The sequence below is a fragment of the Carcharodon carcharias genome, chromosome 15 (genome assembly GCF_017639515.1).
Source record: "Carcharodon carcharias isolate sCarCar2 chromosome 15, sCarCar2.pri, whole genome shotgun sequence".
NCBI classification, from domain to species: domain Eukaryota; kingdom Metazoa; phylum Chordata; class Chondrichthyes; order Lamniformes; family Lamnidae; genus Carcharodon; species Carcharodon carcharias.
This window is the reverse complement of record NC_054481.1, coordinates 22,905,204-22,918,205: the sequence shown is the minus strand read 5'-3', so window position 1 is coordinate 22,918,205 and position 13,002 is coordinate 22,905,204. Positions and strand designations below refer to the sequence as shown.

Sequence of the window (13,002 nt, the reverse complement as noted above, 5' to 3'; positions counted from 1 at the left end):
TGCATTGGAGGCAACTCAGAGGAGGTTCACTAGATTGATTCCAGAGATATGGGGCTTGTGTTATGAGGAGAGATTGAGCAATTTAGGCCTATACTCTCTAGAGTTCAGAAGAATGAGAGGAGATCTAATGGAGGTATATAAGATGCTGAAGGGGATAGACAAAGTAGACTTGGAGCGGATGTTTCCCCTTGTGGGACATTCTAGAACGAGAGGCCATAGTTTTAGGCTAAGGGGTGGTAGTTTTAAATCAGAGATGAGGAGGAATTACTTTTCTCAAAGGGTCATGAATTTGTGGAGTTCACTGCCTCAGAGAGCAGTGGATGCCGGGACACTGAATAAATTTAAGGAGGAGATAGACACTTTTAGTTAGTAACGGGTTGAAAGGTTATGGGGCGAGGGCGGGAAATTGGAGCTGAGGCCAAAATGAGATCAGCCATGATCATATTGAATGGCGGGGCAGGCTCGAGGGACTGAATTGCCTACTGCTGCTACTGGTTCTTATGTTCTAATGAATGCAGTAGGACAAATTTGATCTCTCCAAGGATCTATATAAAGTCAGGGCAATGTGTTGCTACTTATACTCAAAGATTTTTAGTCTGTGTCCAGTTTCTCTTTTCTTCCCGCCACCAAGCCCCCGCCCCCCACCTCCACCACCCCCGCCCCCCACCACCACAACTTTTATGGTAAGTTTAACTTTTGAATAATGCAGCACAGATGGAGGCCATTCCACCCATTGTGCCTGTGCCAGCTCTTTGAAAGAGATATGCAAATAGTTTCACTCCCCTGCCCTTCATCCACCCACCAGTCCTCTAATTTTTCCCCTTCTAGTATTTATCCAATTCCCTTTTGAATGTTACCATTGAACCTGCTTCCACCGCCCTTTCAGCCAGCACATTCCAGATCACAACAACTCACTGCGTTTTTTTTTCATCGCCTTGGTCTTTTTGCTAATTCAATTTTTGTTTACTGACCCTTATGCAGTTTTCTGTTTTTATTCAGATTTCCAGTTTCTCTCTATTTGTTTTCAAGAATCATGAGGGACTTTGATATACTTCTAACAAATCTCCTCTTCTCTCCTTATGTAAAATTCGTAATCTCCCTGTGTGCATGTATCTCTGTTGTTTCAAAGTAAGATTCATTAACTTGTAAACTCTTGTTGCTGTACACCTAATAAATTACAGTTCACAATGCTTATTGTGTATCATTTACTTTCTGTGTTACCTGAACATTGATTCACAGTTTTATGCTTACGCTCGTTGCCTCCTTTCAGCATTTTTAGGTGTCATAATTGAAATCTGTTATTCATCACCTTCATTTGGTTACCAACCATAACCAGTAGGTTGAGTTAACAGATGAAAAACAGCAAACGCTGAGAAACTGGAAAATGCTGTAATGCAGGTCAGGTTGACTAGGAAACAGGCTTGGCTGTGGACTTTACTTAAATAAAGTTTTTGGTGGTGGTGGTGAGTTACGGTTCACACAGGGAGTCCGAGCTGTTGTGACAACTAGCACTTTTCCATGCACATTGTAGTCTGGAGCTATGGATGGTTTGGTAGAAGCTCCGACTTTCTTTCCTTCACATGGCTACCCAGGAATCATTCCTGCTCTTAGCATCTACCATTGGCATGTGCTGGAAAGAAATGCAAGTTGATAATCAACTTGCTTGGCTGCATTATGAACCTACTTTCCTTGGTCATTGAATCCTGAGGTGGGGCTTGGACCCAGAGCTTCTGGCTCAGAGGAAGATTTGCTACCCACTGCAGCACAGCAGCAAACTAGATAGCGGATGGCAGGAGTGTGAGGAAGGGAAGAGAACAATAACAAAAAGCAGTGAGTGAGGTATGTGCATTGGTACAGGGAGAGCAACAATTTAAAGTGTCAAAAGCCAAAAGCTCCAACCCTCTGATCGATGCAGTATTTTGCTTTTGTGCAATTGTATTGTAAGTGCTGGAAATCTGAAGTAAAGACAGAAAATTCTGGAAATAATCAGCAGGTCAGACAACGTCCGTGGAGAGAGAAGCAGAGCTTCACTAGAACACTGCAGGAGGCTGAGGGGAGAGAGAGATCAGCGTGAGAGCAAGGTGGAATCTGGAGAACTTAAATGACAGGTGTCTGAAAGCAGCTTGCAGACTGAGTGAAGGTGTTCAGAAAAGTAATCACCAACCTGCGTATGGTCCCCCCAGTGTAGAGGAGACCACATGGCGAGCAGAGAATACAGTATACTAAATTGAAAGAGGTACAAGTAAATCACTATTTCACATGGAAGGGGTGTTTGGGGTCTTGGATAGTGAGGAGAGAGGAGGTGAAAGGGCCGGTATTGCATCTCCTGCACTTGAATGGAAATGTGCCATGGGAAGGGGATGGGGTGTTAGGGGTGACTGATGAGTGGACCAGGGTCTACATAGGATCATAAGAAATAGGGACAAGAGTAGGCCATTCGGCTCATTAAGCCTGCTCATCCATTCAACAAGATCATGGCTGATCTGATTATGGCCTCAACTCCAATTTCTGGTGTGGCCTGACCCCCATAAACCTTGTAGATCAAAAATCTGTCTAACTCAGCCTTGAATATATTCAATGTCCCAGCCTTCATTGCTCTCTGGGGAAGAAAATTCCAAAAAACAGTGACCCACTGAAAAAAGAGATCCTTCTCATCTCCAAATTAAATGGGAGACCCCTTGTTCTGAAACTGTGTCCCCTGGTTCTAGATTCCCCCATGAGGGGAAACATCCTTTTAGCATCTACCCTGTTAAGCCCCCTCAGAATCTACTTGTTTCAATAAGATCACCTCTCATTCTTCTAAACTCCAATGAGTATAGACCCAACCTGCTCAACCTTTCCTGATAGTACAACCCCTTCATCCCAGGAGTCGGCCTAGTGAAGCTTCTCTGAACTGCTTCCAATGCAAAGACATCCCTCCTTAGGTGAGGAGACCAAAACTGTACACAGTACTCTGGCTGCATTCCCATCAATGCCCTGTACAGCTGTAGCAAGACTTCCCAATTTTTATATTCCATCCATCCTTGCAAAAAAGGCCAACATTCCATTTGCCTTCCTAATTACTTGCTGTACCCACATGCTAACTTTGTGATTCCCTAACAAAGACACCTGGATCCCTCTGTAGACCGCAACATTCTGCAGTCTCTCTCAATTTAAATAATACTCTGCTTCTCTTCTTCCTGCCAAAGTGGACAGCCTCACATTTTCTCACATTATACTCCATCGGCCAAATTTTTGCCCACCCATTCAATCAATCTATATCCTTTTGCAGACTCTTTGTATTATCCTCACAGTTTGCTTTCTTACTCAACTTTGTATCATCAGCAAATTTGGCTACAATGCAGTTGGTCCATTTATCCAAGTCATTAATATAGATCATAGTTGAGACCTCAGGACTGACATGACGGCAACTCACTCAATACAGTTTGCCAATCTGAAAATGATCTATCTACCCCGACTCAGTTTCCTGCTAGTTAGTCAACCTTCTATCCATGCTAATATATCACCCCCAACACCTTGAGTTCTTATATTTTATGTTTCACCTTCGTCCTTAATAATGGATTCTAAGCATTTTCCCCATGACAGATGTTAGACTAACTGACCTATAGTTTCCTGCTTTCTATCTCCCTCTTTTCTTGAATGGAGGTGTTAAATCATGCAGCTTTCCAGTCTGCTGGGAACTCTCCAGAATCTAGGGCCTGAATTTTTCAGCTCGGTGGGTAGGTGGGATTGGCCACCCTGGGATCGGCCCCCAACAGTGATTTAACAGCCAGCCAGCGTGAAACGGGCGCTGAAAAGCTCAGTATTCCTGGGCCGGGGGTGGGAAGATGACGTCAATGTGGGTGTGGCCCAGCGCTGAGAGAAAGCTCCCTGAAGGCAGAGAGCTGCCCCAAGGAGCTGAAGAACTGGTACAGCAAAAATAAAGGTTTCAAAAGCCGAAAAAAGTGTCCATGCATCACAGTCAGTCACCTGAAAATTTAGCTTACGAAAATGCTGTCCACAGAAATTTACTTATATTTTATTTCATCATGGAAATCTCGTCCCGCCCATGGATGAGGTTTGTTGAAAAATGCAAAGGCCGCCTGGCTGATTTGCCCATCTGCCAACTGTAAGGTTGGATGGGCTATATAAAATGACAAAAAATTGCGCCATTAATGCGCTTAATTGCCCTCTTAATTGTCGGTGGGCGCTTCCAACTTTTGCGCACGCCCACTGACCGAAATATCGTGCTATTTCACGCCGATCGGGTATAGCTAGGCCCAACAGCATTTATTTGGAGGATGCAAGTGGAGTTAAAAGAGAAATTGTTCAATGTGAGAAACAGTTCAGTCAGGCGGAGGAAGAATGTGATGGTTTGGGACTGATTGGGCCTCCATTAAAGGGAGAAGCAGAGAGCCCTCAGAACATCTTGGTGGGAGTTGGAGGTGTAGTGAAGTTGGAGGCCCTTGATACAGTTAAGGCCAGGAAATTCAAAGCAGTTAAAGTGACAGAGGGCATTGGAAGGGGCATGGATATAGTTGGGAAGAGACTGGCAATGGAAGAAAAAGAAGAGTCAGAGTAGGGAAAAAATAATGTTTAGTTGGGAAGGAACAGGCTGAAATGATGGGTGGACTTTAATGCCCTTTCCTTGGCGAGTTTGGTGTCTTGGGACATTTAATCAGGTGGGAGGGGCAGGGTGGGGACCCAGCTGCCTTCCTGCCTCCACCCCCATTAAGTCCATGGTGAGAAGGCCCTCCTGCCCCACTACCAATTGAGGCACTTCTAAGGGTTTCATCAGCAACAGGTGAGAGACTCAACAGCAACAGGGGAGCATGATAAGCAAACCTGTGCAGCGTTGCTTCATTGGGCTCTGGGGTGGGGAGAGCAGGGCCCTCATTCAAAGGTACACAGTGCTTGATCGAGGCACCCAGCATCGGAAAGGGGGAGATCGCTGACTGTCCCTAACCCTAACCCTTCCTCCCCCTCCTTTACGACCGTTCCACCCCAACCATAACTCACCTTTAGCCTAGGATCCAGCAACAATACTAGGCCTCATTGGGTGTTGTACTAGCAGCTGCCACTGCCTCTGATTGGCTGGAAGGTCTCAGCGGGCAGGACTTTCCTCCCCCCAGGCTCCTTGATCCCGGGCATGGCCAACTGCTGTCCAGTTAAGTGCCTGAGTAGCACTTAATTTGGTGGGCCTTCCCTAAAAGAGACAAAGTGGGGGCTCTCGCGAGCTCTCCAGCCAGTGGACAGATCCAAGTCGCATCCATTAAATACCATCTGATGGGTTTCCAGGGTAGGTCTGTTTCTTGGGCAGGATAGTACAATACAAAGCTGCTTTTCTCAATTTTCTCTGAACCATCTCCAATCTATCAATACCCCTTGGAGTGAATTTGTCCAAAAACTACAGTCAAAATTGCACTTTGCCTGACCAATCATTTCAAGAAGGTCACAATTTGCATATGACCTGAAGTCAAAAACCTTTGGTGTTGCATTGCAGTTTATAATTAGCCATCTTCATAATCTAAGTGAGTCTTTCAGTGACTGGTCAAAAATTAGCGTAAGTTTCCTATCAGTAGAAGTTATCTTATTAAGTATAGTTAGCAAGGGAAACAGTTTCCAATGGCTGAAGAATCGATAACAAGAGAGCATGGGTTGAAAAGGTAATCAAACTAGAGGCTCCAAAAGAAAAGGCCTTTTTTTAAATGCAATGAGTAATTATGATTTGGAATACATTGCCTGTCAATGTAGTAGATACAGATTCAATAGTAACCTTCAAGAAAGAGAAAAAAATGCAGGGATATGAGGGAAGGAGCAGGGGATTGGGTCTAACTGGATTGTTCTTCAAGAGTGCTGGTGCAGAATTGATGGGATGAATGGTCTTGTTCTGTGCTGTCCTATTCCATAATTCAATGAACTGAAAGAATGAAACTGGACAGATGACCCAGCATCGATATAGGCATTAGAGTCAACAAAGGCAGGTCCTGCCCAGTCAATCCTGTACTAACATCTGGGCTTGTGCCAAAATTGGGGGAGCGGTCCTACGAACTAGTCACAACAGCCAGACATAGTCAGGCTCACCAAATCATACCTTACAGACCATGTTACAGATTCTCTCATCACCATCTCCAGGTGTGTAATGTCCCATTGCCAGGACAGATCCACCAAGGGTGGTGCAGCACAGTGGTAAACGGTCAGGATGGATTTGCCCTGGGAGTCTTCAACATCAGCTCCGGACCCCATGGAGTCCCATGGCATCAGGTAAAATATGGGCAAGGAAACCTTCTGCTGGTTACCACCTACTGCCCTCCATCAGCTGATGAATTGGTGCTCTTCCATGTTGGTTCCACTTGTTCCATGTAGCACTGAGGCTAGCAAGGACACAGAATACACTCTGCGGGTGATCTTCAATGTCAATTACCAAGAATAGTTTGGTAGCATAACTATTGATTGAGCAGGCTGAGTCCTGGAGGACATTCATGCCAGACTGGGCCTAAGGCAGGTGATGAAGGAACTAACAAGAAGAAGAAACCTTACCAATCTAGCTTAGCAGATGCACCTGTCCATGATAATATTGGTAGAAGAGACCACCACACGGTCATTATGGAGATGAAGTTCTATCTTCACATTGAGGATACCCTCCATCATGTTGTATGGCACTACCGCTGTGCTAAATGGAATCAATTCAAAACAGATCAAGCAGCTCATAACAGGGCATCCATGAGGCACTATGGGCCATCAACAGTAGCAGAATTATATTCAACTATAATCTGTAACCTCACAACCTGGCATTTTTCTCACTGTACAATTACCATCAAGCCCTAGTTCAATGAGGAGTGCAGGAGGGCATGCCAGGAACAGTGTGACGATTGCCTAAAAATAAGGTGTCAACCTGGTGAAGCTACAAAACAGGGCTACTTTCATGCCAAATAGTGGAATCAACATGCGATAGACAGAGCAAAATGATTCCACACCCAAGAGATCAGATCAAAGCTCTGCAGTCCTGCCACATCCAGTCATGAATGGTGATGGACAATTAAACAACTAATGAAAGGAGGAGGCTCCAAAATGGCCCACCCACAGTGATGGGGGAGCCAGGCACAGAGAGCAAAAGGCAAGGCTGAAGCATTTGCAACAATATTCAGCCAGGTGTACTGAGTGGATAATCCATCTTGGCTCTTCCTAAAGTCCCCAGCATCACAGGTGCTAGTCTTCAGCCAATTTGATTCACTCCATATGAGATCAAGAATTGGCTCAGTGCACTGCATACAGCAAAATTTATGGGTCCTGGCAACAGCCAGCTATAGTACTGAAGAGTTGGTACTCCAAACTAAGCATGTGGACTTCACAGGCTGTGCCAACATTTATTGCCCATCCCGAGTTGCCCTTGAGAAGGTGGTGAGCTGCCTTCTTGAACCGCTGCAGTCCATGTGGTGTAGGTACACTCACAGTGCCGTTAGGAGGGGAGTTCCAGGATTTTGATCCAGTGACAGTGAAGGACAACGATATATTTTCAAATCAGGATGGTGAGTGACTTGGAGGGGAACTTACAGATGGTGGTGTTCCTATCTGTCTGCTAGCCTGTCCATTTAGGTGGTAGTGGTTGTGGGTTTGGAAGGTGCTGTCGAAGGAGCCTTGGTGAATTCCTGCACTGCATCTTGTAGGTGGTACACACTGCTGCTACTGTGCGTTGGTGGTGGAGGGAGTGAATGTTTGTGGATGTGGTGCCAGTCAAGCGGACTGCTTTGTCTTGGACAGTGTCAAGTTTCTTGCATGTTGTGGGAGCTGCATTCATCCAGGCAAGTGGGGAGTATTCCATCACACTCCTGACTTGTGCCTTGTAGATGGTGGACAAGCTTTGGGGAGTCAGGAGGTGAGTTACTCGTCGCAGGACTCCTAGCCTCTGAGCTGCTCTTGTAGCCACAGTATTTATATGGCTAGTCCAGTTCAGCTTCTGGTCAATGATAACCCCCAGGATGTTAATAGTAAGGGATTCAGTGATGGTAATGCCATTGAAAGTCAAGGGGCAATGGTTGGATTCTCTCTTGTTGGAGATAGACATTGCCTGACACTTGTGTAGCATGAATGTTACTTGTCACTTGTCAGCCCAAGCCTGGATATTGTCCAGGTCTTGCTGCATTTGGACATGGACTGCTTCAGTATCTGAGGAGTCGCAAGTAGTGCTGAACATTGTGCAATCATCAGCGAACATCCCCATTTCTTACCTTATGATCGAAGGAAGGTCATTGACGAAGCAGCTGATGATGGTTGGGCCGAGGACAAAGCCCTGAGGAACTCCTGCAGTGGTGTCCTGGAGCTGAGATGACTGACCTCCAACAATCATAACCATCTTCCTTTGTGCTAGGTATGGCTCCAACCAGTGGAAAGTTTCCCCTCTGATTCCTATTAACTCCAGTTTTGCGAGGGCTCCTTGATGCCACACCCGATCACACTTGGTCAAATGCAGCCTTGATGTCAAGGGCAGTCACTCTCACCTCACCTCTGGAGTTCAGCTCTTTTGTCCATGTTGAACCAAGACTGTAATAAGGTCAGAAGCTTGGTGGCCCGAGTGGAACCCAAAATGGTGACAGTGAGGAGGTTATTGCTAAGCTGCTTGATAGCCTTGTTGGTGACGCCTTCCATTACTTTACTGACAATTGAGAATAGACTGAAGGGGCAGTAATTGGCTGGTTTGTGTTTGTCCTGCTTTTTTGTGTACAGCACATACCTGGGCAATTTTCCACATAGCCAGTGAGGATGAGGGTTTATGTGGACATATCATTGAGGATGGAGGTATTTGTGGAGCCTTCTCCTCCAGTGAGTTTTTAAATTGTCCACCAAAATTCATGACTGGATGTGGCAGGACTGCAGAGCTTAGATCTGATCCATTGTTTGTGGGATCACTTAGCTCTGTCTATCACTTGCTGCCTTTGCTGTTTGGCATGCAAGTAGTCCTGTGTTATAGCTTCACCAGGCTGACACCTCATTTTTAGCTATGCCTGGTGCTGCTCTTGGCATGCCCTCCTGCACTCTTCATTGAACCAGGGTTCATCCTTTGGCTTGTGGTGATAGTAGAGTGGGGGATATGCTGGGCCATGAGGTCACAGATTGTATCCGAGTACAATTCTGCTGCTGCTAATGGCCCACAGCACCTCAATGTGGAAGGGTCATGAGGACTCGAAACGTCAACTCTTTTCTACTCTGCCAATGCTGCCAGACCTGCTGAGTTTTTCCAGGTAATTCTGTTTTTGTTTTGGATTTCCAGCATCCGCAGTTTTTTGTTTTTATCTCTCTGTTCAAAATCTATCCCATTTAGCATGGTGGTAGTGCCACACAACACGATGGAGGGTATCCTCAATGTGAAAGTGGGACTTTGTCTCCACAATGACTGTGGGGTGATCACTCCTATTATGGACAGATGCATCTGAGGCAGGCAGATGGGTAAGGATGAGGTCAAGTATGTTTTCCCCTCTTGTTGGTTTCCTCACCACTTGCCACAAATCCAGTCTAGCAGCTATGTCATTTAGGATTCAGCCAGCTCGGTCAGTAGTGGTGCTACCGAGCCACTCTTGGTGATGGGCATTGAAGTCCCCCACCCAGAGTACATTCTGCACCATTGCCACCCTCAGTGCTTCCTCCAAGTGGTGTTCGACATGGAGGAGCACTGATTCATCAGTTGAGGGAGGGTGGTACATGGTAATCAGCAGGAGGTTTCCTTATCCATGTTTGGCCTGATGTCATGAGGTTTCATGGGGTTTGGAGTCAATGTAGAGGATTCCCAGGGCAACTCCCTCCCCACTGGATAGCACTATGCTGCCACCTCTGCTGGGTCTGTCCGGTGGGAAAGGACACACCCAGCGATGGTGATGGTGGCTGGGACATTATCTGTAGGATATGATTCTGTGAGGATGACTATGTCAGGCTGTTGCTTGACTAGTCTGTGAGACAGCTCTTCCAATTTTTGCACTAGCCCCCAGCTGTTAGTAAGGAGGACTTTGCAGGGTCAACAGCGCTGATTTTGCTGTTGTTGTTTCCGGTGCCTAGGTCAATGCCATTTCAGAGTTAACCACATTGCTGTGGGTCTGGAGTCACATGTAGGCCAGACCAGGTAAGGAAGACAGATTTCCTTAGTTAGTGAACCAGATGGTTAAACAACAATGATTTCCATGGTCATCATTAAACTTTCAATTCCAGATTTTTTATTGAATTCAAATTTCACCATCAGCCATGGCGGGATTTGAACCCAGTTCCCCATTACCCTGAGTACCTGGATTACTAGTCCAGTGACAATACCACTCCACCATCACCTCCTCTTGATGGCTGATCTCCTACCACAGCTACCCCTTCCTGCCCTATCCCTTGATTCCCTTAATTGTTATGGTTATAGACATTTATTTTAATGCAATTCCACTATGTCCCATTATTTGATCCACAAAGTTGGATGTTCAAGGCTACCTTCATCAACATTGGCTCCTGACACTTGCATGATAACCACAAGTCTGCCAAGTAGCCACAGTTATCAGTACTATAAGTCCCTCACGTGACTAATGAACCACATAGAGATAACGTTTATTTACACAGCGAGTTATGATGACCTGGAATGTGCTGCCTGAAAAGATGATTGAGGGAAGCTCATTTTTAACTTTATGAATAGTATAGGTTTCCTCTGATCAATCGTAAGTAAGTATCTCTGCACACTTTTCAATACTTGAGCTGACTGAACTCTTGCAATAGGAAAATCTTGCAAGTAAACATGACTTGCATTTCACATTACCTGTGAACTTAATACTTAATCTAATCTCAAGGAGTGGTGCCAACTGATGTTTGTCTGTTTTCCATGAAATTGAAAAATTGCCCCAGATGTACTTTGTAATTTTACAACGGCAGCAAGATTTAGAATGACCAAACAGAGACTTGAAAGGGCAATCAAACTTCGTAAACTTGTAAGTCATATTCTCTTAACAGAATGTAAATGAACTTTGTTCTACATTTTCCTTATTTTTTATTATCGGGTAACTCCATTTACAAAGCAAGATATATAAAGATGAGACACACTGCTCTGCCTACTGTAGTCAATCCATCCAGGATGACCGCTCAAAACACTATCCAGATTTTGCTTAACTGTTTCCCAAGTTTTCATCTCTGTTCTGTATCTGGGAGGTGTTCACCTCAACCTGATGTCCATGTGCACCACTTCCTGGGCAATTTGGCAGAGGAGCAGTGACATGTAATAACAAGGGCAACCCCACATTGGTGGTGTGGATCTGGGGCCGCATTTTGTCTGCAACAGCCAATTAAGTGGCTGTTGCCGGAGTGGCGGTCCTATTAAGTACAGTGCCCCACGCCCAAGAGCTGCCAGCTAATCAGAGGGCTGGCAGCTCAGCGGCCTCAGCAGCACCACCCATTAGTGGTGGCCATTGCTGGGGTTGCATCTGGAGGACGAGGGCACTTTGATGTCCAAGTGTCCCTGAAAACAGTAGAGTCTGGAGGTTCCAGGGCCAGGCAGGCAGGCCAATGCTGACAGGATATCCCTCCTTGGCCAATGGAGTGGCCAAAAGGGAGAACAACACTCTGGAGCCCACTGAGAGGCCACCAGTATTTACCGGCGAGCTACCCAATGCTAACAAATTACCAGTGAAGAGGCCCTTACTTGGCCACTTAAGTAGTTTGACTGGGCCTCTGGAGGGCGGCTCGATAGCCACCTTTCCCACTGCTAGCAAGATGGCATGGCAATGGGAAGACGTTGGGCACCCTCCCAAAGTCTTCGTCTCCCAGCCCATTATCAATGTGCCCAAAAAGTTCTGGCTTAGGTCTGCATCGGCTTTGCATGCTATGTGCATTTCTAGGAGACCAGCTGTCAGCGGTATTCAAATGTTGCACAGAAATCATGTCACAAGCTTTCCATGTCATTGTCCTTAATCACATTTGTCAAGGGCATTGCAAGTTGCTCCATTTGCCAAAGCTGTATAAAAGATCCAGCCAACAACAATCTGTTTGGCAGAATTGATTGATATATTTAACTCTTTGCAATTTAGAGCACAACTTACTGACACAGTGATCCCAATATACACAGCACCTTTCATGACCTGAAAGTGTCTCAAAGTGCTTTAGAGCTAATGAAGTGCTTTTTGAAGTGTTGTCACTGTTGTATTGTGGTGACACTCAGGTTAAACTCTCTACCAGTCGTCTCTCTCTGATGAGAGAGCAGCCTATAGTCCTTTCAGAGGTTTATTCATTTCAATGTAGGGAATATAGCAACCAAGTTGTGCATGGCCAGCTCCCACAAACAGTAATATTTCAACATAACCCACAGATGTTGTTAAGAATAGCCCTGGTCTCCTCCATTTATGTAACTGGCATTGAAACAGGCGTCAACACAAAACAACCAGCATAAAATGCACACGAGAGTATTTGGAAAGGTTGTTTATCTGCAGCGATGTCGCTCCCCCAATGTGAGAGTCTGTCCTTTTGGACTGGCTGTTAATATTTATTTAAGGATATTTAGTATCTATACAAGTGTAACATCTTTTTTCTCAGGCTTCCGTTACCATTTAGACCCAATATCCAATCCGACTTTACTCATTTTTTTCTGGTTCTTAGAATGAAAGTTTAGTCCATAATGTCTTTGCTGAGCTTCTTTGGTAGTGACACGGTCACCTTAGCCCTTTTCTTACTTTTGACTGGATTTTGCCTGCTATACTTGTATACTGCGTCCAAACCCTCAGCTGCTTTCAAGCTTCCCCCAGGTCCAACTCCTCTACCATTGATTGGGAACCTGCACATTCTGGACCTGAAAATGCTCTACAAAAGCCTGATGCAGGTCAGACAAGTTTATCTAAGTTAAGCGGCTAAGTTTCAATGTACTTGATTGACACAAGCACAATGCTTGTGACTCATTGGAAAAAAGGCTATGAAATATACAGTCTCGTTTGCCTGCATTGAATAGAGTTGCGTGGTTGAGGCTTTACATGGTAGGATCAGCACAATGATTATAAGATTGATGTCAATTAAAGGACAATA

At 45.3% G+C, this 13,002-nt stretch overlaps 1 protein-coding gene across 1 annotated transcript in view; it reads left to right on the top strand.

Moving 5' to 3' along the window:
* LOC121288345 overlaps nt 1-13,002 on the top strand; it is an 85,662-nt gene that overhangs the window by 45,244 nt on the left and 27,416 nt on the right. The window contains exon 13 of the mRNA XM_041206899.1: nt 12,596-12,802. Within this exon, the coding sequence (XP_041062833.1) occupies nt 12,596-12,802 (207 nt within the window). The remainder of the gene's footprint in view (nt 1-12,595; nt 12,803-13,002) is intronic.